This window comes from Mustela nivalis, assembly GCF_964662115.1.
Source record: "Mustela nivalis genome assembly, chromosome: 10".
Taxonomy (NCBI): Eukaryota; Metazoa; Chordata; class Mammalia; order Carnivora; family Mustelidae; genus Mustela; species Mustela nivalis.
Window position 1 is genome coordinate 25,822,193 of NC_139029.1, and position 27,259 is coordinate 25,849,451.

The 27,259-nt window shown below is 40.4% G+C and overlaps 1 protein-coding gene across 7 annotated transcripts in view; it reads right to left on the reverse strand.

Annotated features, from left to right (window-relative positions):
- KIAA0319L (KIAA0319 like) overlaps positions 1 to 27,259 on the reverse strand; it is a 90,407-nt gene that overhangs the window by 25,683 nt on the left and 37,465 nt on the right. For all 7 annotated transcript variants that reach the window (XM_082686859.1, XM_082686856.1, XM_082686857.1 and 4 more), the window contains 5 exons: positions 13,261 to 13,507; positions 10,174 to 10,275; positions 6,918 to 7,015; positions 3,674 to 3,761; positions 1,571 to 1,663 (listed from right to left, as the gene is read on the reverse strand). In XM_082686859.1, the coding sequence (XP_082542985.1) occupies positions 1,571 to 1,663; positions 3,674 to 3,761; positions 6,918 to 7,015; positions 10,174 to 10,275; positions 13,261 to 13,507 (628 nt within the window). The remainder of the gene's footprint in view (positions 1 to 1,570; positions 1,664 to 3,673; positions 3,762 to 6,917; positions 7,016 to 10,173; positions 10,276 to 13,260; positions 13,508 to 27,259) is intronic.

Consider the following 27,259-nt stretch of genomic DNA (forward strand, 5'->3'; position numbering starts at 1 on the left):
TGGGTACAGGTGCGGAGCAAACCCTCTCCTGAGTCACGGTGGAAGCCCACGCTCATACCCTCTCCATAAACAGCAACCTAGCAAAACTGGTCATTTCCCCTGCAATTTCTCTTTGAGGAATTTATCCTACAGATTCATCTGCACATGTGTTAAATGTCACGCTTACAAGATTATTCATGGCAACATTCTCTGTAGCAGCAAAGGACCAAAAATAATCTAACCGGTCATCAATAGAGACTGACTGAAGCCAAGGATACAACCACATGGGGACATACACAGCCATTCAACGGAAGGCTGTGCAATCCATCAGAGAAAGAAAACAAAACTATTTCATGTACTGATTCAGAAAAATTCTTCGACATAGAGAAACAAGCACTGTACACAACAGCGTGTACTCTGTGTTATCTTAAAGACTACATACGTATTTTCTTACATATGCAGAGACTGTCTCCAGAAAGAAGCATAAACTAATACCATTGACTGGGGGACAACTGGCTAGCTGGGAAATGGGAGTCGCGGTGATTGTCTCCGCTATACACTCTTACACATTATTTAACTTTGACCTATTCACCAATACACAGAAAATGGGGCTACGTGGCTCTTTTTGCTGCTCTCACAAGTGCTTCTTCCTGTTCTCTCTTCTCTCTTGTCCTGCTATTCTTCCACCCTCCTCTTCTTGCCAGCTCCCTCTATGTAAAATGTTAAACCTCGCTGGAGATTCCTCTGCTAGAACAGTACTGCCTTGGCCATTAGGATGACTGTTGGCAAGACAATCGGGTAGTAGGGCCTTTCTAGGCCTCCAAGGGGACCAAGTAAATACTGATGAGATGACAGGCCTGAAACCCCCTGCACACATAGCCAGCCTCAGTGGCAAAGACCCACAAGTCTTCTCATGTAACCCATCGGGGATACTATTCCGAAGGGTGAAATGTTCATGAGCCCAGTCGGGGCATGGAGCATGTTCTGGGAGTCTCTCCGGGAGGAGGCTGACAAGAATCCAGTCAGCCGTGCACACTGGGGGAGGGCTCCCAGCCGAGACCCTCAGTTACTTATCTTGCACAAGAGGAAGGAGCTTTGTTTCTATAGCTAAGAATGGTGACTCTATCTAAGCAAATTTGAAAACAAGCAAGTTTCATACAAAATAATGCTAAACATCTGCAAAATCCCCCTTTCTTACCATCTCAAAAGAGCAGAAATATTACTTCAAACAAGTCACATGGGGTTTTTAAATAGGGTCTGTCCAGTTTTTACTTCCTAATCAGTTGCTTGAGATGGGCAGTCTTCCCATAACATGGTCAAGAAGATGGGCCTAACCAGAATATTGACATAGGTGGCACCAAATCTTCTTCTTTTTTTTTTTTTTTTAAAAGTGGGCTCCACACCCAGCAGGGAGCCCAACACAGGGCCTGAACTCACAACCCTGAGATCAAGACCTGAGCTGAGATCAAGAGCTGGGCACTTAACCAACTGAGCCACCCAGGTACCTCTGGCCCCAAATCTTCCATAGCGTTTTCTACCACGGTTCACAGTGAATGCTCTTCTAAGACATCATGCGTAGATAAGTACTCACGGCTGCCATCAATGACTGTAGAAGTGGTTGGCAGAGAGATCTCCTGGAACTGTGGCGACACGATGGCAACAGGAGGCTGATTCTTCCGGGGCTCTGCAAGAAAACAAGGCAGAAAACACTGGAAGAGAAGCTTTTTTTAAAAAAATTTTAGCCGTTCTTATTTATTCAATTTTTTAAAGACTTTATTTACTCATGAGAGAGAGAGAGAGAGAGAGCACGCACAAGCAGGGGGAGCAGGAGAGAGAGAACCAGGCTCTCCACTGAACAGGGAGCCCAATGTGGGGCTCAGTCCCAGGACCCTGGGATCATGACTTGAGCAGAAGGCAGATGTTTGTTTTTATTTTTGTTTTTAAAGATTTTATTCATTTATTTGACAGAGATCACAAGTAGGCAGAGAGGCAGGCAGAGAGAGAGGAGGAAGCAGGCTCCCCGCTGAGCAGAAAGCCCGATGTGGGGCTCGATCCCAGGACCCTGAGATCATGACCTGAGCTGAAGGCAGAGGCTTTAACCCACTGAGCCACACAGGCGCCCCTGAGGGCAGATGTTTAACCAACTGAGCCACCAGGTGTCCTGGAAGCTGGGTTTTGTTTTCAGTTCTTTTGGTAAAGATTTTATCTATTTATTTATGAGAAAGAGAGCACAAGCAGGGGGAGTGGCAGGGAGAAAGAGAAGCAGGCTCCCACTGAGCAGAGAGCCCAACATAGGGCTCAATCCCAGCACCCTGGGATCACGGAAGAGGGCCTTTATAAATTACAAGAGGAGCAGGCCTATGTGGGTGAATTATAAATTAGTTTCCATTACATAACTGATGGGTGCAGCATCACCGAATGGAAAGTTACAACACCAGGTTACCATTCCAGCATAAGACACATGGAAGCATCAGAGCTCTTCCAAACTTGACTACTCCTAAGACCATGCCTAGTGCACGCTTTCAATGCTCACGTGCTATCTCGTTCATGACAAGGATTACAGTGACACAAGCTTGAGTAGAGGAGGATAACAAACAAGCTTTGCGCAAAAAGGGCTTCGACAAACTATCCCTTGGCACAGACTATGCTGAAAAGAGAACGGATGATTTCCCAGCCATCCCTAAGCTGATTGTGTCTAGGCCTAAGTGATGGCAGGGTCACAAATGACTACAAGCTACAAACCCAGTGGCTTTTTCTTTGGGAGAAAAATCCAACAGTCTTTATGTTAAACACATTTTTAGGAAGGTGAAAGGATTACCTTGACTACAGAGTTCAAGGAGCAAATAGAAAATCTATTACCAACAAAGACAGAAAACAGTATTAAGAATTTGTGCCAATGTATATGGCACTCTCCAGTTTGCCCCAAATTTCCCTAAAAATGTAAAACAAGATACTTTGTTATTGCACTGCAATTTATCAATGGTGGATCACTTAAAAAGGATGACAGGATTTGCTTTCCAAGGTGAAAAAAGACTGGCAGGGTTTAAATGAGGAATTCTGTGTACAAAACCCGTATCTGGAAAGAGATCAGAAAGAGCCAGCCATTTGGCTGGTTCTCCTTCTACATGCTTCTCCCAGGCTCCTGGCTTTCTTGTGTCTCTTAATCACAACACATGGTCCTCTGTCAGCATGACCTACTTGGAGAAGCAGTTCTCAGACAGAGGCTACTGCTCGGGCCATACCGCACCGGGGGCCATGTGACTAATACTCCTCTGCCCAGCCAAATGTTCCAACTAGAACTGAAGTATATACTCTGCCAACCTAACCTTTGTTTGTTTGTTTTAAAGATTATGTATTTATTTATTTGACAGATCACAAGTAGGCAGAGAGGCAGGCAGAGAGAGAGAAGGAAGCAGGCTCCCTGCTGAGCAGAGAGTCCAATGTGGGGCTTGATCCCAGGACCCTGGGATCATGACCTGAGCGGAAGGCAGAAGCTGTTAATCCACTGAGCCACCCAGGCGCCCCCGACCCTAACCTTTTACTACACTGAACTAGGAATTGCCCAATACATACACTAAAAAAAAAGAACAACAACAACAATGGGAATTAAAAACCCTTCAAGTCAAATCTCTCTGTCTTTGGGAATCCTGCAGAGGAAGCAATGGAGACTCAGCCAGGGCTGGGAAATTCATACCTGGTTTTACTGTCACGTTCACATAGCCTTCCCCATGGGCATTTTGACCGTCTACAATCACTTTGAATTCATATAAGCCTGGAGTAAGCTGCAGAAGTGAGAGAAGATCTTTTAGACAACCAAAAGGGCAGTAATTCTATTTAAAATAACACATGTATCTGAACTTCCCATGCTGATACTGCACTCCTGCATAGTTTCCAAAATGGAGAGAGTAAACCAGCTGAGGAGATGAAACAATGAATTATAAACTAAAAAACCACAGCTTTTAATGTGAATCTTATTACTAGCTGACTCTAGAACAACAAAAGGGAATTCAATATCTCTGTACTCCCATTTTCTTTTCAGAAGAACATTAATGGCTCAACCATTCTATTTCATAGAGTTATGAAATTAAAATAATCATCTCTGCAAAGAAAATCATTTTGTAAAAATACCAAATAGCTCCCAAATATCTGAATATTTTCCCCTTCTGATTTCCACTATCTATATAAACATAATATAAAAGAAAGAAAATCACCCACAATCCCACTGTCCTAACACGCCAGTTAATCCTATTTCTCTTACTTTCTTCCAGTCCTTGACCACATACAAAGAATGGCTTTTAAATAGTTCATTCGTTCAACAAACATTTATTGAGAGCCAATTAGATGCCGGACATTATCCTAGACTTGCAGTTTGGAGAGGAGAAAGATGTAACCACTACCTTTAGGAACTCGACCTTCAAGCTCCAGTTAGAATCAAGGTGTGCATCAAGCTTTTTGTTGGTGGTGTCAATTCTTGTCTTTTATTAACCCATACACAAGTACTCTGGTATTCTGGTTTACGGAAGCAGTAAGTCAGACAACATCTACCACCAGAATGTCTGAAGAGCACTCCCGATGAAGGTGACTGGTTCATTCTCATTCACCTTCTGGTATTTCAGGACAGCCGGCTTAACCTTCTTTTTCTTATGCTTATTCTCCTTGGGAGTGCTGCAAGACTCCTTCCTTCTTTCTAGCCCCACCACGAAGTTTCAACACAAGATGAAGAGGGGCCTCCTTTTGAATGCTGTAGTCACACAAAGTCCATCCACCTTCCAGTTGCTTGCTAGCAAAGATCAGTTTCTGCTGATCAGGAGGAATTCCTGGATCTTGGCCTTTATGTTTTCTACTCTGAGGATTCAACCTCAAGAGTGATGGTCTTCCCTGTAAAGGTTTTCACAAAAATCTGCATCTTGGCGGCAGTCCCACTGCAGATGGCAGATCAGAAAGAAAAACCTGCATCAAGCTTTTTATTATTCTTCCTTCTGTTCATTTACCATGCGCACCTTCCCCCATTATAACAGTCTTTTTAATGGTCACTTCCAACGCTGCAGAATAGTGCACGAGTACACGTGTCATATCACATAAGCATTCCACATTGTTGGCATCCAGGATGTTTCCAGGCTTTTACTATTATAACCAATACTGTGATAAACATCTTTCAGACGAATGAAGTTCCTCCTTTCTTCCAAATGATCTTTGAGCAAATGCTAATTGACTAGTGTTTTTGATGTTTTTCTTCTTGGAAAGCTCTCGTTCCTTGGCTTACACTTCTCTCATTTCCTTCAATTTCTTCTTCCTTGCACACCTTTAATCACTGTGCTCCCCAGGATTCCAACTGCACTCTACACACTCTGTCGGGATGATCTCATACATTACCACGACTTCAAATGTCATCTGTTTGAGGCTGGTGTGCAAATTTCTCTCTCTAGCACAGACCTGTGTCCTGATCTCTAGTCCCTGAGTCCCAGCTACTTCACAGGCACCTCAAAATCACTCTGTCTAAAAATGATTTAATCATCTGCAAACCTCATCCAAACTTGCTCCTCTTTCTGTGTTCTTCATTTTAGTGAATATCACCACTGTTGTGCCAACATCTACCCAAATGCCTGAGCCAAAAAGGCTAGAATGATCCTAGAACTCCCTTCCCCAACACCGCCACCCCATCACTTGATCACCAGGCCTTACCAAGTCAACCTCCATTATACTCCTGACATTCACTCACTTCTGTCCATTCACAATGCCATCACCTTAGATTTCAACCATCATAGCAAAGTTAAAAAAAAGCTTCAGGGATGGAAAGTTCCAGTTCAAACCTACCATTTAATAGCATTGTGAACCTTGGCTAAATTACTTTATTTTTCTAATTTTTAGTTTTGTCATATAAAACAGGTATTAGTATCTACATCTTGGGGTCGGTTAGTGCATAAAACAATTAGCACTGTGTCTGGCACATATTATGAGCTTAAGTTTTATTTGTTTTTCAGCCCAGGCTATCACCATCTCACACCTACATCTTTCAACAGATACTCAATTGGCTTCCCCAGATTGAGTCTTATTTGCAGTCAGGGTAAGCTTTCTAAACTGAAAACCTGAACTAGTCTTTCTGCTGTCTAAAACCTTTCAAAGGGTCCATATTCCCTGTGCATAAGATTCACAGTCTTCACTTTGCGACCCATGCATCTCTCCAACTTTGTGCCACTGCCCTTCTCATGCCAGAGGGTCTAGTCATGCTGAACCACACACAATTCCCTTTCTGCCACATTTTCTGTTTGGCCCAGTGGACATTGCTTCCCCTGCATCAACACTCCACCCTTTACCAAGAAAGTGAGTCACTGTCATGACCCCACTCGGTAAACTCTAAGAAATCAAACTCCCCAGGGCTTCAATACTCCGTGCACTGACCTAGTGCATCCCGTTATAATTGTCTGCTTCTGGCCAGTATCACTCGTGAGACTCTACTGTCCTTGAATGTGAAGATTTTGATCAATCCAGCCGCCTGATACATAACTAGTGTGCGACGAACAGTTGTTAAAGAAAAAAAGAATGAACGAATGAATGAGACTGCCTGGCTAAAGGATATGAACATTTTTATGGTTCCTAATAACTACACTGAATCCCAAAAAAGGCTGAGCCAATTTACACAGTCTTGTGGCCACAAAAAACTTAGCTTATCTCCCAAATTCTAAAATCCTTATGTTACCCTTAAAAGCTGTTTAGTGTATATTTTCGGCTATCACCACCATGCTTATAGTCTTCTCACCATAAATGAACATTTGAGAATCATACACTAACAAATACTGGATGTCAGCCAGACTTTTGGAGGATTCACTTCTGAAAGATTGTTCCTGATTTAAGTGTGAACAGAAAATTCTACATTCTACATTTTAGAAAATGGTCAGCACCTCTTCGCCAGCCCTGCAAGTGAGAGGAAGCAAATTCACCTTGGACAGTTTGAGGATCTGAGAATGTTTCCCTTCCATCTCTCCACTGTAGTCTTTAGGATGAGTAATCAGCTGCCAGTCGTAGGTGTAGGTTTCTCCTATAGAAGGGCAGTTACAGAAATCATGAAAACACACACCCACACACAAAGAGGGCAGCCGCACAGCCTGCCAATAACAAATCTCTTCTAAATCTTGACAAGGCCTCAGTTTTGAAGATTCCACCCCAGAGCCTATGGGAAACCAAATGCCTTGTTCAAAGAAAGGGAGGATTCTGCTGACTCAGCTACAGTCAGGGCTTCCTCCACCCTCTCCCAACAGTGCTCTCTCCTGCCCCACAGCCAGTCTCCCTTTGAAAGAGGCCAATCCTCCTTCCAAATACCAGGTTGCTCACAGTATGGCATCACAGTGAAAATGCAAGCCCTATCAACCACTATAGATGAACTCACTGGGAACAAAGGCCATTTTCTTGCAAAACTTCTTTTGCAACAAAGAACAGCCATGACTTCTAAATAACATGGTTCAAAAATAGCTTTTTTACAGAGTGCTAACAATGCTTGTCTCACTGAGGTCATCACACCCTGGTGAGTTAAAAGAGCTACTTCATTCCTGCTGAGCTAAATAACACACTGCAGAAGATGGCAGGGGATGGCCCATTTAAAACAGGCCCCACTGAAATTAATTAAGATCAAATGAAGCATTAAATGGTCCTCATTTGTAGCTCAGACTGTATGACTGGGTAGGACAAGGACAGGATCCCATTATCTAAATGGAATCCCACCCCCATGAAAGTGGTCTTAAATTTGGGGGGAAACGAAATTCACATCTGATGAGGGACAGATGGGGACGGGTATGAAGGCTTAGTTTATGTTACTACGCAGAAGGAAAATAAAAGGAAAAGAGAAGAAACTTCAAAAGCTTAACAGAGAATGGTCATCTCTTTCTCAGTTCATGAGTTCGAAGGTAAGTTAGCACATAGAATCAAATTCCAAGATAGCCTTCATCTGAAGACCAGATTTTATTTTATAAGCTTGAGATGCAAGATCTATCACTCTTCCTTCCTCCCCAAAATACTAGCAATGTGTTGGACAGTCATCATGCCTGGGCAGCTCTCACACATATATTCTGTGGAAGTCAGGTCAGGTGAGAAGCAGGAAAGCAGCGGCAGCCATGGGACTGGTGCTAAAAGATGACCTTCCAACTAAAGTTGGAAATTTTTCTTCCACACAGAAAACAGACTCACTCTAGTTTGGGAACTGACAATTCTACAATATTTCAGGCTGGCAATGCAATTTCAAGAAAAGGCAATATTCCTAGGACAGAAAAGTTTGGGGGATGAATTATGCCTCACAGCCAAAAATTTACCCAAGAGTAGGAACAACTGATGACAGGTCTGCTAGACAGAACGCTGGTTTAAATGATTTAGGGCAGTGGTTTTCAAACTATGCCTCCGAACCCAAGAGCAATCCTGAGGGGTGCTTCAAGGGCTGCCACAGGAGATGAGGAGGAGAATGAGTAGGCAGAGCTGGTCCTGTTCACTTGTCCCCAATCTGTGAAAGTTTGAAACCATTCATCTCATGTATCTGGTAGCTGAACAACCCGTGGAGAGAACAGTTGAAAGGAATCTCTTTCTCAACCCATGTGTTTTAGACTTCATAAAAGTCTCCACTATATTTTAACTAAAATCCCTAAGCCCTCTTTAAATAGAACCCATGTCCTGATCTACAAGGTGACAGCAACTCACAGACACGTATATGCAAATAAGGGTTAGACAAGAAAATAAAAAGCAGACTCCAGTGCTTTTCACAAAACAGTGGAGGCAACTGCAGCTCACGGCAGTTCTCACCATCTTCAAAGGCCACCAAATTCAGTCACCTGAACTTACCACCAGAGGGAGTCCGGATAAAGCTTCTCTGGAGGAAGGTAGAATAAACTGATAAGGAAACCTCAATTTGAGGGCAAAAATATAGAATGAGGAGGGCATTTAGGTTCTGGAAAAGTACTTTTGCATAAATACACTAGTTGGTAATAGGCCTATTAGAAAGCGGGACTACTGTATAAGAAAGGTGTGTACCTAATCCTGAATCCTAAAGTATGGCATTCGATTTTGACTAACCCTGTAATGACAGTAGCATAAACCCAATGCAATCATTTTCCATCAAAGTATACTTCACTATGGAAGCATGTATGTTTCTAAGCCAAATGCTGGTATTATTATTATTTTTTTAAATATTTTATTTATTTATTTGACAGAGAGAGATCACAAGTAGGCAGAGAGGCAGCAGAGAGAGAGGAGGAAGCAGGCCCCCTGCCGAGCAGAGAGCCTGATGCGGGGCTCGATCCAGGACCCTGAGATCATGACCTGAGCCGAAGGCAGCGGCTTAACCCACTGAGCCACCCAGGCGCCCCCAAATGCTGGTATTATTAATATACTAATATATATTTCAAAGGTGAAAGGGATGCTCATATTATAAAAGTTTTCTTAAATAATGAATGCAGCATCCCCTAATTTATGTATTTCATAGATCCCAATTTTATATATCACATTGGGCCTGTCTTTTTTTTTTTTTAAAGATTTTATTAATTAATTACTTTATTTATTTATTTATTTGAGAGAGAGAGAGAGCACAAGTGGAGGGAGGGAGAGGGACAAGTGGGGCTCAATCTCACCACCCTAAGATCACGATCTGGGCTGAAATCAAGAGTCAGACGCTTAACCAACCAAGTCACTCAGGAGCCCTGTCTTCCTTTTTTTTGTAAATGTCAAATCTCTATTAGCCATAGTCTTAAATAACCCCTCTACAAGTTCTATCTCTGCTATTTACTAGCTGTTTGGACAAAATAAATAGGTTAACCTCAGTCTCAGGTGCTTCCTCTTTTAAAGGGGTATAATCCAGTGCCCACTTAATAAGCATCACCCACATGCTAGGCACTGAGGTAGGTCCCTTGTGTACTGTTTCATTTTGCCCTTAAAGTAACCTTATGAAGTAGAAATTATTATCCTTGTTTTACTGAGACAGAAATGCAAGCATAAAAATAATTTGCTTCAAATCATTCAGCTAATGTCTAGCTGAGCTGGGATTTGAACCCAGGCTTAACATCAAAGCCCATGATTTCAAACATTATATTATATTGCCTCTCACAACAGATAAACATTTGTGCCTGTTCTCACAGGACTGCTGCAATGAGTAAATGAGTTAAGGTACGTAAATATCATAAATTAAAACATTATCCAAATATAACTAAGGGGATGTTTTACCTTCAAGTGGTTCTTGGAGAACATAAGCATTTAACTGAACTTCATTCTTAGGCAGGGTAATCTGGACACTCTTTCCAGCAGATACCACCAGTTCCTTCATAACTGGAAACAAAGGAAAGAAATAAGAGATAAGAAATTAGAGCCAGACTACCTTATTCCTCTCCATCCTTTTGGAGCCAAATTTCTTTTATAAACAATATTCAGCTACTGCCTTTATTTCCTCATTATTTACCTACTCTCTAATCCCCTGAAATCTTATTCTGCCCCATTTTCCCACTGAGAAAGATCTTTTGAGGTCATCCACAAACAGCTACTTAGCAAATCCAGTAACTGTTTCTCAACCCGCATCCTTTACTTCAGTGGCATCTAATACTGCTGACTGCCTCGATATTGAAACACTCGGATTATCATGACACCATATTATTCTACTTTTATTCCTTTGTCTCTGAGTTTTTCTCCACTGTATTTTAACTATAGTCTATCCGTAAGCCCTTTTTATACAGTAATTTCCATGGATTCAACAGTATTTCAAGTTCAACAGTATTTCAAGGATCACCTTTATGCTGATAAACAACTTTCTAATAAAATACATCTATAAAATTCCAAAAAGAAAAGCCAAATGTTGATCACAAAGACAGCCTTAATTTCGTTCTATTCCAATTGCTACAACCATAGACTTAGGTTATTCCAAGAATCTTAACTGGTCTTCCTTCTGCCAGAACTCCCCACTCTAATCCATTCTGTCTTCCTAAAACACCCACCATCATTAATTTTTCCAAAATACTCCCCCCACCATGTTACTCTCCTACTTAAGAATCCCCACTCCCATACCACATTCAAGGCCAACTGCCAACCTGGCTTTAGAAAACCATTACCATCTGATCACACTATCTCACACTTCCTACCCAATTCTGCCTCTAATTATATTCATTTTCCTTCCTGTGCTCCATGGAAGACATGGTCTACACTTGGGGACTTTACTAATGCTATTTCCTTCAACTGGGATGTATGCTTTCTTTATTCTCAATCAGTACTTTGTTTCTAGCTTAAAGCCAGTCTTCTCTCCAAGAAATCTTCTCAGACCATTTCAGTTCAAACTTATCTACTTTCTGAATGAAGTACCTCAGTATTTTTTGAATACCCACGTTAGCTAACAGCTATATACAGTATATTTTCAATATAGTCTTACACTATTTCAGTAGCTATTTCATACATGTCTGGGTTCTCAACCTTGGCGCTACTGACATTTTGGACCAGATAATTCTTTGTTGTGGGGGTGGGGGAAATTGTCCTGTGCACTGCATGACAGCTGGCAGGATCCCAGGCCTCCAGCCACTAGGTGTCAGTAGCATGCCCAAAATGTTTGCAGGTTGTTGAGAACCACTACTATGTAAATCTTGTTTCTCTGACAATAATTATTATTTGGTATGAGACCTAGGAACTAAAGAGCTTAAAACAAACAAATGACTGGTCCACTCATATTTCAAGACTGAGGGGTAAGAAGGACTTCCCAGACAATCATGAAATTTGAGATGTAGCTGTCTGCTTAGGAACACTGCACTGAAGAAGAAATGAAATCATCCTTATGGAAACTTCAACATTTAGACACCTTAGGAAGCTGAATAAGAATTCTCTGAAGTGGGGGCGCCTGGGTGGCTCAGTGGGTTAAAACCTCTGCCTACGGCTCGGGTCATGATCCCAGGGTCCTGGGATCGAGCCCCACATTGGGCTCTCTGCTCAGCGGCGAGCCTGCTTCCCCTTCTCTTTCTGCCTGTCTCTCTGCCTACTTGTGATTTCTCTCTCTGTCAAATAAATAAATAAAATCTTAAAAAAAAAAAAAAAGAATTCTCTGAAGCGAATTTCAAAAAAAAAGAAAGAAAGAAAGAAAGAGAAACCACCATACTCAGAAAGAGCATAATGGACAAAAATAGTGTTACTCAAACCCTTGACAATCACATAAAAAATTACAGGCATTATGCCTGAACACAAAAAATATTTTAGTCCTTTCGGATTGAAACCCCCCAAATTTCATGTTATACTACCATGAAAGAAGAGCCTAGAAAATAAAAAATCAGCAAAAATTCATTTTTACTGGCTTTGCTTCACCCTGTTGCCTTTTTCAGGGAATAAAGATCAAGTTAGTTTCCTTGATTAGTCACTTCCTCCTAATACCTTAGGACAGCACTCATGAAGCACAGACTTGTTAAGGCAACACTCCTTATAAATCTCCTCCCTATGGATGGATTGCTTTAAAAATAAAGATTCTAGGGGCGCCTGGGTGGCTCAGTGGGTTAAGCCGCTGCCTTCGGCTCAGGTCATGATCTCAGGGTCCTGGGATCGAGCCCCACATCAGGCTCTCTGCTCGGCGGGGAGCCTGCTTCCCTCTCTCTCTCTGCCTGCCTCTCCATCTACTTGTGATTTCTCTCTGTCAAATAAATAAATAAAATCTTTAAAAAATAAATAAATAAATAAAGATTCTGCCAGGGCGCCTGGGTGGTTCAGTGGGTTAAGCCTCTGCCTTCGGCTTAGGTCATGATCCCCGGGTCCTGTGATAGGGCCCCGCATCTGACTCTCTGCTCAGCAAGGGAGCCTGCTTCCCTTCTCTCTGCCTGCCTCTCTGCCTACTTGTGATCTCTGTCTGTCAAATGAATAAATAAAATCTTTAAAAAATAATAATAAAAATTAAAAAAAAAGATGCTGCCAAAATGAGAAAGACAAATATCTGACCTACAATCAGCCATTCAGAAGGCAAACAGGTACAAAGATCCAACTTTCTTCCCAGTGGCTTCTATTTGTTTGGTTCCTTGAATATTACTTCATCGAATCTTGTGCCTTTAAATTCCAGGCACAGTGGAATCTGGCTCTAGGAAAATGAGCCTCATTAATTCCCATAGGCTGGGGCCTGTTGAGAAAAGGATGGAGAGCCCCCAGTCCTATGATTACAGGAACAAAGACAGGATTATTTTTTCTCTAATCTACAGTACTCAAAAGTCATGCCTCTCTCCTTTCCTTGCACTAAAGAGAACACTGTGATCAAATGCTCTACTTTTCCATCCTATCTCCAAGGGCAGAAGCAAAGGGCCTCACCTGGGTATGGTGCTGAGGTGCTCTGGAAAGAGGCCTGGGGGTTAGGGGTAGCATAACTGTAGGAAGGAGCCACTGGCAGAGGGGTAGAAATCTGCATTTTCCCAAGGCTTTTTACTTGCTGAGTGCTAGGTGTAGTACCAGGATCCTCTGATGTCTCAGGTTGGACTGACACATTCTTTGACCAACCAGGAATCTCCGCAGCCAGGACTGGGGTTAAGGGACTGGAAATTATAAGTGCCTTGTGGACCTAAAGAAATGCAAACATTCATTTGAATAGGCAAAAGTTATACCACCAGTTTTTTAGGTTATGTCTCATAAAATAATTGCATGCTAAATGTTTTCATGAAAAATGCAAAAACCGACAAAAATATTAAAGGAACAAATCTCACCACCCAAACTGGTGTTAAAATGTTGTTATAAACCTTCCCAGTCTTCTTCTCTATGCACAGAGGTTTGCTTAAAACAAAACAGTAATAATCATTCTACATATACTTTTCTCTTCTTTTCTCAACATTTATATTCAATCTTTCTACAAATACTTATTAAGCACTTGTTAAGGCACAGGCCATGTGGACCCAAAACATAAATGAAAGTAAGTGTGCTCAGCGTGTGCACAATCTAGTGAGAAGAGAACAAAAATGTAAGAAATCAAAAGGATGAATACACCAATAAAAGTTAACAATGAACCGAAAAACTATGGTCTGAAGAGTACTTAGTTCCTCTCTTGGAGTGTGTGAAGAAGGATGGTTTAAATAAATAGATAAAGGCATTCTCTAGAGGAGAGTCCTAAACTGAGTTTTAAAAGGTGAACCATTGTTTACTAGACAAAAGGTTGAGGGGAGAGATGAGTACAGGCAAAGGAAATGAGATTAGCATGGCTTGTGCTGGGAACAGAGTCCATAAAGCAAAGTGAGAGGCAGGAAGTAATAGAGGATGAGCTGGATAGACAGTCAAGGGCCAGGCAAAAGAAGACATGCTACTCAAAGGTGCCGGGTAATGGTGAGCAATTATTGGGTTGTATATGGGGAAGAGAAAAAGTTAGATTTCTGTTTTAGGTGGATCATTCAGGTTGCCGCATCATGTAAGGGTTTGAAGAGCTAAGACAACAGCAGGAACACTACTTTGGTGGGTACTGTGCTTATCCAACTGAGAAATGATGAGTGGTTAAACAAAGCTGGTGGTATGGATTTTTTTTAAATCAACGTAACTGAAGGGTAATTTATACCAAATAAAAAATGTATAGGTCTATGCATTTGGACAAGGGTCTATACCCACATAACCACGATCAAGACAGAAACCATTTCGATCAGCCCCAGAAGTCAACTCATTCCCCCTACCTCCATCCTCAGGCTCATGCAACCACTGGTATGTTTTCTGTTCCCACTAGTTACTTTGGGCTTTCTTGTATTTCATATAAAAATTAATCATATACATGCTATTTTCATTTCTGGCTGCTTTCACTCAACATAATGTCTTAAAGAAGCATCCATGGTATTGTGTATAACAGTAGTTCATTCCTTTTTATTACCGAGTAGTATACTATCCTAGAGATATACCAAAATGTATTTATCCACTCATATACTGATTTTTGTTTTCAGTTCTCAGCTCTTATAAATAAATCTGCTATAAATGTTTGAAATCCAAAGTTTTTGTAAACATGTGTTTTAATTTATTTTGGGTAAATACTCAAAAGTATTTATTGCTGGTTACATGTAAGTATATGTTGAACTTTATAAGGAACTGTGAGCTGTTATCTGAAGTGGCCCTACCATTTTGCATTTCCACCGGCAGTGCAGGAGAGTTCCAGCTGCTCCTCACTTCACTAACACTTGGTATTCTAGGTCTTTTTAGTCATTTTAATGATACCTCATGGTGATACCTGCAGGTGTTCTCGTTTAATCTGACGACTAGCCAAGAATTTTGCAATAGGTTGTATTCAGAATTGGGTCTGCTCTCTCTGTACTCTCTTTACTTCATAAGATTACTCCCTAATTTTTCAGCCTTCAACTCTGCACTCTGACTCCTCAAGTTGGTAAGACTTCAGATTTCTGCCACCTGTGCTACACATGGTTGACGAATTCATAGTGCTCACCTGGCATTAGGTTTTGTCTTTCAAAGACAGAACTCTGCCTCCTTTTTTATCATGCCTTCTGGAATCTTCCTATTTGGGTATAGTTTAGAGGTTCAGCCAGGGATTTTAGTAGAGTTTCTAGCGAGGTTATGGGCTTCACCACATTCTATGTTTTTGTTTTTTCCTTTTTTTAAAAAATTAACATATAATGTATTTTTTGCTTCAGGGTACAGGTCTGTGAATCATCAGTCTTACACAATTCACAGCGCTCACCATAGCACATACCCTCTCCAATGTCCATAACCCAGCCACACTCTATTCCTTCCCCCTCACCCTCTAGCAACCCTCAGTTTGTTTTGTGAGATTAAGAGTCTCTTATGGTTTGTCTCCCTCCTGATCACGTCTTTTTTCATTTTTTCCCTCCTTACCCCCCATGACTCCCTGCTCAGGTAATTTTTCTCTACTGAACTCTGTTCTTTGCCACCATAAGAAAATAAGACTGAGGTTTTCCACTGCCTTTCCTCTGCTGTGGGAGTTAGTGAATGCCCTCAGGCAAAAATTTTAAAAAGCTGCAAACTCACAATTATTATCACTTCTAGTTGCTGTTCTGTCTGCTTTTGGATCCTTTCCAGTTCCCTTAAATACATTTTTTCCACATATTTTATAATTATTATCTGTGGGAAGATTGAGACCATTTTACTCTGCCACCATTATTGGAAATTCCTCCAGTGGGATGGATTTTAAAATATTAAGGATCTAATATTTGTGAAGCTGAAATACATCTGGGGCTTGGGGAAAAGAATGCAAGATGACTCTCATGTTTCTAGCTTGAATTGAAGGACTAACTATAGTAGTGTCAAAAACTAAGATAGACTACAAAGGAGCAATTTTAAGAAAATAACAGGCAAGTTTTGTTTCAGACATACTGAACCTGAAGTACAGCTGAGAAATTCAAATAGAGACCCAGGGTTGGAATCAAATTCCCAAAGATAGCAGCTGAAGCCATGGGAATAAACAAGCTTGCCCAAGATGAGCAAGTAAGGCAAGGAAACGGGGCTTAAAAACAAGAATTCCCAAGAATACTTCAGAATAACAATGTTCCTGTAATGCAGAAAAATAACTATTAATTAAAACTGACCCAGAAATAACAGAGGTAACGGAACTAGTAGACAAAGGTGTTAAAATAATTACTATGATTGTATTCCATATATTCAAAAAGTTATAGGAAAGATTGCATGTCCGCTTATATGAAGGAGAGACAAAGAAGATATATTTTTTAAAAGACCCAAATCAGAGGTACCTGGCTGGCTCAGTTAAATGTGCAACTCCTGGTTTTGGCTCAGGTCACGATCTTAAGGTCGTGAGTTCAAGCCCCACGTTGGGTTCTGTGCTCAGTGAGGAGTCTATCTGAGATTCTTTACCCTTTCTTCTCCCTCCCTCACTGCTCTTTCCCCCCTCACACTCTCTCTCTAAAATAAATACATAATAAAATCTTTCCAAAAAAGACTCAAATCAAGCTTCTAGAGATGAATATTATAATGTCTAAGATGAAAAATACACCGTAGGAAAAAATTGTTTTGAACCTCTGCTGCGATGAAGGTACGTTTACCCTGGCTTATGTATAGACGCACACATAAAAATACACTGTAAAGATTTAATAGCAGGGTAGACAAGGCAGAAGAAAAAGATCAGTAAACTTGAAGACGTATCAACAGAAATGATTAAAAATCAAACACAGAGAGAAAAAAAGAATGAAAAGAAATTAACAAAGCAGCAGGCTTTATGACAGAATCCTCTTTTCTTGCTTTTCCCATTTTTACCCACTTTCTTTAGTTCATAGTCCCCTTCCTTCAATTTCAAAGTAAGTCATGTTCTATCGGTCTTTCTTCCACAGTTATATTGTTGTCTTCTACTTTTAAGGACCTTGTATTTAAATTAGGCCCACCAGAAAATGCAGGATCACCTCCCTATTTTAAAGTCAGCTGTTTAACAACCTTAATTCCAACTGCAACCCTAATTCCTCTTTGCTATGTAACATAACATATTCACAGATTCCTGAGAGTAGGACATTGACCTCCTTAGGGGGACCATTATTCTGCCTATCATCATGAATAAATCAACAAAAGGAGATAAAATGGAATAAAAAAATACTCAGTTAAATTCAAGGAAGAACATAAAAATAGGGATAAAAATGAAAGAAGAATGAAATGAAATGAAAGAAGAACGCATGGGATAAAGTAGATCTGAATCCAATCACATTAGTCATCACATTAAATAGTCTATACACCCCAATTAATCAGCAGACATTGTCAGACTGGATAAAAAGCAACATCCGACTATATGCAGCTTACAAGAAATCCACTTTAAATTCAAAAATACAAATAGGTTAAAGGTAAAAACATGGAAAAAGATACATTACACTAATAAGAACCAAAAGAAAGCCTGATCGGCTATATTAACATCAGACTATATTAACAGGCTATATTAACAGATTTCATAGGAAAGAATATTAACAGAGATAAGATAATTTTATGATAAAAGAGTCAACTCACCAAGAGGGCATAACAATCCTAAACATTTACACAGCTAATAAAACTTTCAAAGTACATGAAGCAGAAACAGATCTAACAGGAGAAACAGATATATCCACAAATACAGTGTGGTATTCCATCCTCTTAACTAATAGAAAATAAGGATATAGAAGATCTAAACAAAAGTAACAGATTTGACCTAGTTGACATTATAGAACACTCACCCAACAACAATAGCAGGATACATATTCTTTTCAAATACACAAGGAATATTTCCCAGGACAGACCATTTTCTGAGCCATAAAACTGATCTCGGTGCATTTAAAAGGACTCAATGAAAAGGCACACCATGAGAGACACTGAACTCTAGGAAACAAACAGAGGGGTTGCTGGAGGAAAGGTGGATGGCAGGAAAGAGTAATTGGGTGATGGGTATTAAGGAAGGCACCTGATGTAATGAGCTACTGGGTGTTATATGCAACAGATGAATCACTAAATTCTACCTCTGAGACTAATATAAAAAATGTTAAAAAAGGGGCGCCTGGGTGGCTCAGTGGGTTAAGCTGCTGCCTTTGGCTCAGGTCATGATCTCAGGGTCCTGGGATCGAGTCCCGCATTGGGTTCTCTGCTCAGCGGAGAGCCTGCTTCCCTTCCTCTCTCTCTGCCTGCCTCTCTGCCTACTTGTGATCTCTCTCTGTCAAATAAATTTAAAAAAAAAATGTTAAAAAAAAAAAAAGGATTCAAGTTATATAATGGTCACTGGCTACAATGCACTAAGTTATTGATTAATAATACCACAATATCTGGGACCCCCCCCCCAAATATTTGGAAACAACATAACATACATCTAAATAATCCAAGGAAGTAGTCAAAAAGGAAATTTAGGAGTATTTTGAATTGAATGAAACTGTAAACACAAAATATCAAAATTTGTAGGATGCAGCTAAAGTAATACTTAGAAGGAAATTTATAGCACTAAAACTCTGTTAGACAAGAAGTCTCAAATTAACGATTGAGATTAAACCTTAAGAAACTTAAAAAAAGAGCAAATGGAATCTAGATTATGAAGAAGAAATGAAATAATAAGATTAAAGCAGAAATCAGTAACACAGAAACGCAAGAGAGAAAATGAATGAAACCAAAGTTTCAGTAAGAAAATCTAGCCAGTCTGATGCGGGGAGGGAGGTGGGGAGGGAAAGAGAACACAAACACCATGAATGAAAGAGGTAACATTACTCAGGTTCTACCCGTATTACAAGGGCAATAAGGGAATACAGTGAGCAACTTTATGCCAATATATTTGACCACACAAATTCTAACACACAATGTGTCAAAGCTCACCCAAGCAGAGCTACTGTAGATAATCTAAATTGTTATTTATCTATTCTATAGCTTGAATTGATAGTTTAAAATCTTCCTGCCTGGGTGACTCAGCTGGTTAAGCACCCAACTCTTGATTTAGTTTCAGGTCATGATCCCAGGGTCGTGAGACAGGGCTCCTGTGACTGGCTCCATACTGGGCATGGAGCCTACCTAAGACTCTCTCTCTGCCCCGCCCTCGTACTCTCTCTATATAAAATAAAGATTTCCTGCAAAGAACTCCATGTCCAGATAGCTTCACTGGGGAATTATACTGGGGAATTATACTGAATATTTAAGGAATAAATAGTACCAATTCTACACAAACTTTTCTAGAAAATTAAAGAAGAATAAAAACTTCTCAGCTCATTTTAAAAGGGCAGCATTACTTTGATGTTAAAATAACAGGCTAATATCCCTCATGAACACAGATTCAAAATTCATAACAAAATCTTAGTAGAACTTGGGGCACCTGGGTGGCTCAGTGGGTTAAAGCCTCTGCCTTCGGCTCAGGCCATGATCTCAAGGTCCTGGGATCGAGATTCACATCGGGCTCTCTGCTCAGCAGGGAGCCTGCTTCCTCCTCTCTCTCTCTTTCTCTCTCTCTGCCTGCCTCTCTGCCTACTTACAAAAATAAAATAAAACATTTTTTTAAAAAATCTTAGTAGAACAAATATAACAATATCCAGATAGGATAATATACCACAATTCAGTGGGATTTATCTCAGGAATACAAGATAATTTCACACTCAAAATCAATCAAGTTGTTCACCATGTTAACATACTGAAAATAAAAACCTGTATGACCATGTCAGTAAATGTAAAAAAAAAAAAAAAAGTATTTGACAAAACCCAGCATTTATTCCTGACACAAATTCACAACTAGGAATAGAAAAGTATACTTTCACCACTTTTATTCAACATTGTAATAGACGTTCTAGCCAGTACAATAAGCAAGAAAAAGAAATAATAGGCATCCACATTGGAAAAGAAAAAGTAAAATGGTCTTTATTCACAGACAATATGATTATAAATAGAGAAAACCTAATGGAATCTACAAAAAAGCTACTGCAACAAGTAAGTGAGTTTAGCAACGTTTCAGGATACAGGATCAATATACAAAAAGTAACTATTTCTATATACTAGCCACAAACAAAAACTGAATTTTTTATTTTTATTTTTTAAAGATTCTTAAATTTATTTATTTTACAGAGATAGATCACAAGTAGGCAGAGAGGCAGGCAGAGAGAGAGAGAGGAGGAAGCAGGCTCCCCACCAAGTAGAGAGCCCGATGCAGGACTCGATCCCAGGACCCTGAGATCATGACCTAAGCCGAAGGCAGAGGCTTAACCCACTGAGCCACTCAGGCGCCCTGAAACTGAATTTTTTAAAACCACTTTTTTAAAAATTCAGTTTTTAAAATGCCAATTATAATAGCACCAAAAACATGAAATACTGAGCAATATATGTGACAAAAGATGTGCAAGATCTCTACCCTGGAAAGGGCAACACACTGCTGAAAAAAATTAAGGATGATGTAAATAAAAGGAAAGATACACTGTATTCATGGATCAGTAGACTCACTATTATTATTAAGCTATCAATTCTCCCCAAATTGAGCTACAGCCCCAACATAATCAAAATCAAAATCCCAGAAGACTTTTTAAAAAATAAAATGACAGGGCACCTCGGTGGCTCAGTAGGTTAAAGCCTCTGCCTTCGGCTCGGGGAATGATCCCAGAGTCTTGGAATTGAGCCCCGAATCAGGCTCCCTGCTCAGCGGGGAGCCTGCTTCCTCCTCTCTGCCTTCTCTCTGCCTTCTCCTCTGCCTACTTGGGATCTCTATCAAAAAAAAAAAAAAAAAAATCTTAAAAAGATAAATAAAATGACAAGATGATTCTAAAATTTATATGGATATATAAAGGACCTAGAATAGCCAAAAAATGTCTGATAACAGAGAACAAAATTGTAAGATTACATCATCTGAATAAAAGACTTATTACAAAGCTGTACTTATCCGGGGGTGCCTGGGTTGCTCAGTGGGTTGAGCCTCTGCCTCCGGCTCAGGCCATGATCTCAGGGTCCTGAGATCGAGCCCCACATCAGGCTTTCTGCTCAGTAGGGACCCTGCTTCCCCCCATTCTCTGCCTGCTGTTCTGCCTACTTGTGATCTTTCTCTCTGTCAAATAAAAAATAAAACCTTTATTTTAAAAAACAAAACCTTTATTTTAAAAGAAAAAACAAAGCTATAATTATTGGGACACCCAGGTGACTCAGTCAGTAAAGCGGCTGCCTTCAGCTCAGGTCATGATCCTGGGGTCCTGGGATCAAGCCCCATTTTGGGCTCCCTGCTCAGGGAGGAGCCTATTTCTTCCTCTCCCTCTGCCTCTCCCCCTACTTGTGTCTGCTCTCTTTCTCAAATAAATAAATAAAATCTTTACCAAAAACAAAAACAAAAAAACAAAGCTATCATTATCAAGACAGTGTAGTGTTAGGGTGCCTGGCTGGCTCAATTGGTAGACTATATGACTCTTGATCAATGGGTCATAGAGTTTGCTTTAAAAAAAAAAAGAAAGAAAGAAAGAAAAGAAAAGAAGTAAGGTGTTGTTATAGACAATATATGAAAATAAACAAAATGATGGAACCAAAAGAGTACAGAAATAGATTTGTACACACATGGGTAACTGATTTTCAATAAAGGTGAAAAGCAATACAGTGGAGAAAGGATTAAAAAAATATGGTGCTAGCACAACTGGATATTCTTTTGGCAAAAAACAAAACCAAACCCTTCCATCCACAGCTCCCACCATGTACAAAAACATTCTGGACCTAAATTTAAAAACTTAAAACTATAAAACTTTTAGAAGAAAAGTTAGGAGAAAAATCTTTCTAAAATACAATACCAAAAGCATGATCTATAAAGAAAAAAATGGATGAACTGTCTAGACACCATCAAAATTAATATCAGCTCTTCAAAAGACACTGCCAAGAAAATGAAAAGACAAGCCACAGACTGAGAGAATATTTACAAATAAAATAGTTGATAAATGACTTATATGCAGAATATATAAGAGGATAATCTACTTTTTTAAAATGAGGAAAAATATAAACAGACACTTTACCAAAAAATATATGAAAGGCAAGTAAGCACATGAAAAGATGTTCCACATCATTTGTCATGAAGAAAATCCAAAGAAAAACCACAATGAGCTACTATTACACATCTATTACAATGGCCCAAACGAGACTCGCCATACAAAGTTTTGGTGAGAATGTGGAACACCTAGAACTTTCGTACATTACTAATGGGAATGTAAAATGGTACAATTGTTTGGAAAGAACAGTTTAGTGGTTTCTTATAATATTAAATATATACCTACAAAATGGCCCAGCCATTCTACTCCCAGGTATCCAAGAGAAATTAAAGCATATCCCCATATAAAGACTTTTATACAAACATTCCTAACAGCTTTGTATGTAGCCAAAAATCTAGAAACATTCCAAACATCCAACAGGTGAATAGATAAATGATACATTCATACAGCAGAATACTATTCAGCAATTAAAGGGATCCAACTACATATATGTAGTATGTGACACATAGTATAACATGGATGAACATGAAAACATTAAGTGAAAAAAGCCAGACTCAAAAGACTATGTACTGGGGTGCCTGGGTGGCTCAGTGGGTTAAGCCTCTGCTTCCAGCTCAGGTCATGATTCCAGGGTCCAAGGATCAAGCCCCGCATCGGGCTCTCTGCTTGGCGGGGAGCCTGCTTCCTCCTCTCTCTCTCTCTGCCTGCCTCTCTGCCTACTTGTGATCTCCGTCTGTCAAATAAATAAATAAAAATCTTAAAAAAGAAAATACTATGTATTACATGGTTCCATTATATAAAAAGTCCACAAGGCAAATTTATAGAGAGCAGATTAGTGGATGCCTGCGGCCTGGAGTGGGAGTAGGGATAGCATAAGGGAAGTTTTTGGGGAGACAGAAATTTAACAAACTGGATTGTGGTGATAATACAAAACTCTATACTTAAGAAAAAACACTGAACTTATATGCTTAAAAAGAGTGGGGGGGGTTAAAGCTTTTTTTTTTTTTTAATTTTATTTATTTGACAGTGAGAGAGGGAACATAAGCAGGGGGAGTTGGGAGAGGGAGAAGCAGACTTCCCATCGAGCAGAGAGCCCAATGCAGAGCTCAATCCCAGGACCCTGAGAATATGACCTGAGCCGAGGCAGACGGTTAAAGACTGAGCCCCCAAAAGAGTGAGTTTTATGGTACAGAAATCATACCTCAATAGAGTTGTTAAAAAGAAGAGTATGTAATGTATGATTCCATTTATTCAGAAATTCTAGAAAATCTATAATAAGCTAAAGCAGATTAGTGGTTGCCTAGGGATAAGGGAGGGAGTAGGAAGGACAGATTATAAAGGGACAGGAGGAAACTTTGGGGGTAATGGATATGCTCATTAGCTTTTTTTGGTGATGGTTTTATGGGTACATATACATTAAAACACATCAAACTGTACACTTTAAACTTGTACATATAGCTTATGATATGTCAATTACACTTCAATAAAGCCGTTTTTTTAGAGTATGGTCTCCATAGAAGAGCACGCATTCAGTGTGGCTGGAGAGGAAAGCAGAGGGAGTAAGAAAAGAGCTGTTCATATAACCAAAAATATATTTTTAATGGCTGCACAATCTCTACTTTCCCCTTATTAGACAAACTGCTTCCATTTTTTAATTAAATAAATAGCACCTCATCATTGTGTTTGAAGCTCTTTCTTTATTTAGAATCAGTGCTTTAGAATAGATTCCCAGAAATAGAAGAAGAGTATAAATATTCTTAAGCAAGGCAGGCAGATTTTTATTTTTAAAGAAATAATTTGTTTATTATTTATTATTATTAATTTTTAAAGAAGCAGGAAGAAGAGACATGAAGCAAATGATTTTACTTCAGAAACTACAAAGTGATAAGGAAAATTTGTAGAGGATGATAAAGGGCGGACACCTGGGTGAAATTTCCTTGGGCCGTTTTTTCTGACACTTGACAGAAATCATAAAAACCAACCTAATTCCGAAATCACCGTAAGTCATCTAATCACGCCCCAGGTGTCCACACCTGTTTAATCTTCAAAGCAGCTTTATTCAGAATGATGCAAGGCTTCTATACACACTCTTTCTCCATCTCGCCATTCCTCCCTCCCTCCTTTTCCTCCTTCTTCCTTCTCCCTTCCTCCCAGACCCACTTGGGGCTGCCCTCTCCTAACCAAGCAAGCCAACCCAGTGATTAATACCATAATTCAAGATGACCCGAAAAACCTCCATCACGAGCTACTATTCTAAGTATCAGGAGCCTGCAGGGCCCACACAGGACATTCACACCGGTCAGGGTCACACCATCACAGTCCAGCTAGGGGGCCCTCCTTGGTAATACACATGCTACCCAAGTGACTACTTAATACTAAAAAGATTGGCTCACAAAAATTGGCCCTTTGACACATTTTGATTTGAGACACAAGTGTATTAAAATAAAACAAAAGCTATCATTGTCATTAACAAAAATCCTACTACAGTAAAGCCAGTATCTTCCTGCAATAGCAAAGCCAGTGGCATTTAAAGACACCCCAACCAGTTCTCAGCAACTGAAGCTGAGGCTGGAGAACAGGGCAGGGTTTATCTTTGCAGGAGTTAGTTACAAAGTCATGTCTCTTCATAGTCTCCTTGGAGAAACAAAGACTGCCATGAAGTGAGCAAGGGGGAGGAATGACAGGAGTGTTAGCTAAGAAGTAGCTGGTTTTGAGACTTTCTTCCCATGGCTCAAGCTGTGCCAGCTGGCTCTATTAGCCAATCCACACCAAAACCTGCATCAACTCTGGCTTCCTAAGTTAACAAAGTAGCCAACAAACACATTTTCAAATTCATTTCACACAGTAAAAACCAGATAAGCAGATAAAAGAATCAGAATACTTAGGAGATTAGAGCAGAAAGTGAGCAGTTAAGGGGGGGAAAGTAAGGAAAATGTATAATGGCTCAGGCACTAATAACTGTGAGAAAGGAATGATACAATTGCAGGGATTTCTGCACACCCACACACAACAAGAACGCAGCCTGCCCAGTTTTTCTCTCCATGCAACAAACCAGTCATGTAAGGTTAGAATGGGGGAGTGGAGTGTTGGCGTAGTGGGGGCGCTTAGTGTATACATGTGCACAGATGATACTGGAAGGCCGTTGGTCACCGAGGGGTAGGAAAGCCACACAAATTATCCAGGCGAGAGGGCTGGAAGGAGGCCTGGGGCTGAACAATTTTTGGTGAAAGTTATTAGCCTGTCTGCTGCTCAGATAACTGAGAATGAGGATCTGGGGAGAACTAGGCCGGAGGAATTCCAAATATGTCACGAAATAACAGAAGAATAAATGAACTCTCGGCAAAAATTTCACAAACCTAAAAGATTACAGGACAGATTTTTTAAGAAACAAAAACAATGTGATCAAGCAAAAAACTCTGAAAAGCAAATCAAAAACTTGGATGATGGGAAACAGAAACTGGGTTTCTGTCCCAGGTTATGCAAGGCTCTTCTCTGTCACTGCCTACACCCCACACCTCTATCTGCTGGTAAGATGTAAGCTCCAGTTTTAGGTAGAGTCAGCAAAAGAATTTTCCTCAGTAAAAAAGGCAGCAGAGAGGTGCCCAGAGGCTCAACTCCTTTATCCTCTCAGTCATCTGTCCCACAGAAAGGCACTGGCTTACAGGGGTGGGAATGCTGTGGTTGTCTGCAAACGGAGATGGTGGTGGCAGGGAAAGGAGCACCTCAGTCATCCTAAAGCCAAACCTTACAGGTGGGGACACCTAGCTGCACCTTCATGTCCTGAGCTTAGGGAAGAGTCCTCCTCCTTTCACAAAGCTGGGCTGGCAGCCTTAACTGCCAGTGGCTGGACTGCAACAAGGCTTCATGCTCCTCCTGCCAATAACTCAGAAGTTCTCAGCACAGAAAGGATATGGTACTGAAACAAAGCAGTACAGGCCTCTCCTTCTTTCAGCTGGTAGAGGGGGCTAAATTGGTGACATTCCTTTCACTTTTGGAATAAAGGTCCAGAATACCTGCTCTTGGATACAATATATGTATGTTTCCAAAGGAATAAAGAATATTACTGAGGACCCAATGCCTTTGCAGGATTGCAGGCATCTCAGGCGAGACAAGAGCAATTCAGGATACAATTTCTTACCACTTCGGATGCAGAGTAGCTTGACCTATCTTAGGGCAAACAGTACAAACTAGAAACTAGTACTGCTAGCCAGCCATCCCTAATTAGAAAGAGAAGATCTGCAATGTATACACTTCTTCCCCTTTCCCTAGTGCTTTAATAAGCAGAAGTTTGAACTACAAGTCCTGTCCTAAAAGAAACACCTACCAGTTCATCATTCTGAATGCACAAGGTGGTGCTAGGACCCTTACAGAGCTATCCATGGCCTTCAGGATAAGAAGGAAGCTCCTAAGAGTGGCATATAAGGTCAAACAATCTGTCTGGAACTAAAGACTTCACTTTGCCCTATTTTTTAAGAGTGCTTGCAGTTCTCAGCAAGTGATGCCAATCTACATAATGCCTCCGTGCAACACTGCACAAAGGCCTCCTCCCAGTCTTGGGGTTCATAATTCAAGTTCGGTGTTCCTCCCCCCATATCCACCCACTCTCTGTGTTAGACATAAAACTCCAGAGCCTGTTCACTAGCAGCAATTTATCGCCACTGTCCACTGCAGGTGAACAAGAAGAAAGAGAACTCCCCAGGCAACACAACCCCAGCATCCTCCTTCCAGTATATACCCTGAAGTCACTAAGGCCCAAATTCACCATCTTCTAGCACACTGTCAGGCCTACATAAACCATATTTCTCATTTTGCTGGTCTGTTTCTCATTCTACTGATCATGATTATCCGGGAAATGTGCGGGAGCTGGCTCACCTAAGCTGGCTGTGTCTGTATCTCCCAACTCTCTATTCAGTGATTCATGTCGGCAATTCCAAACTGGTCAC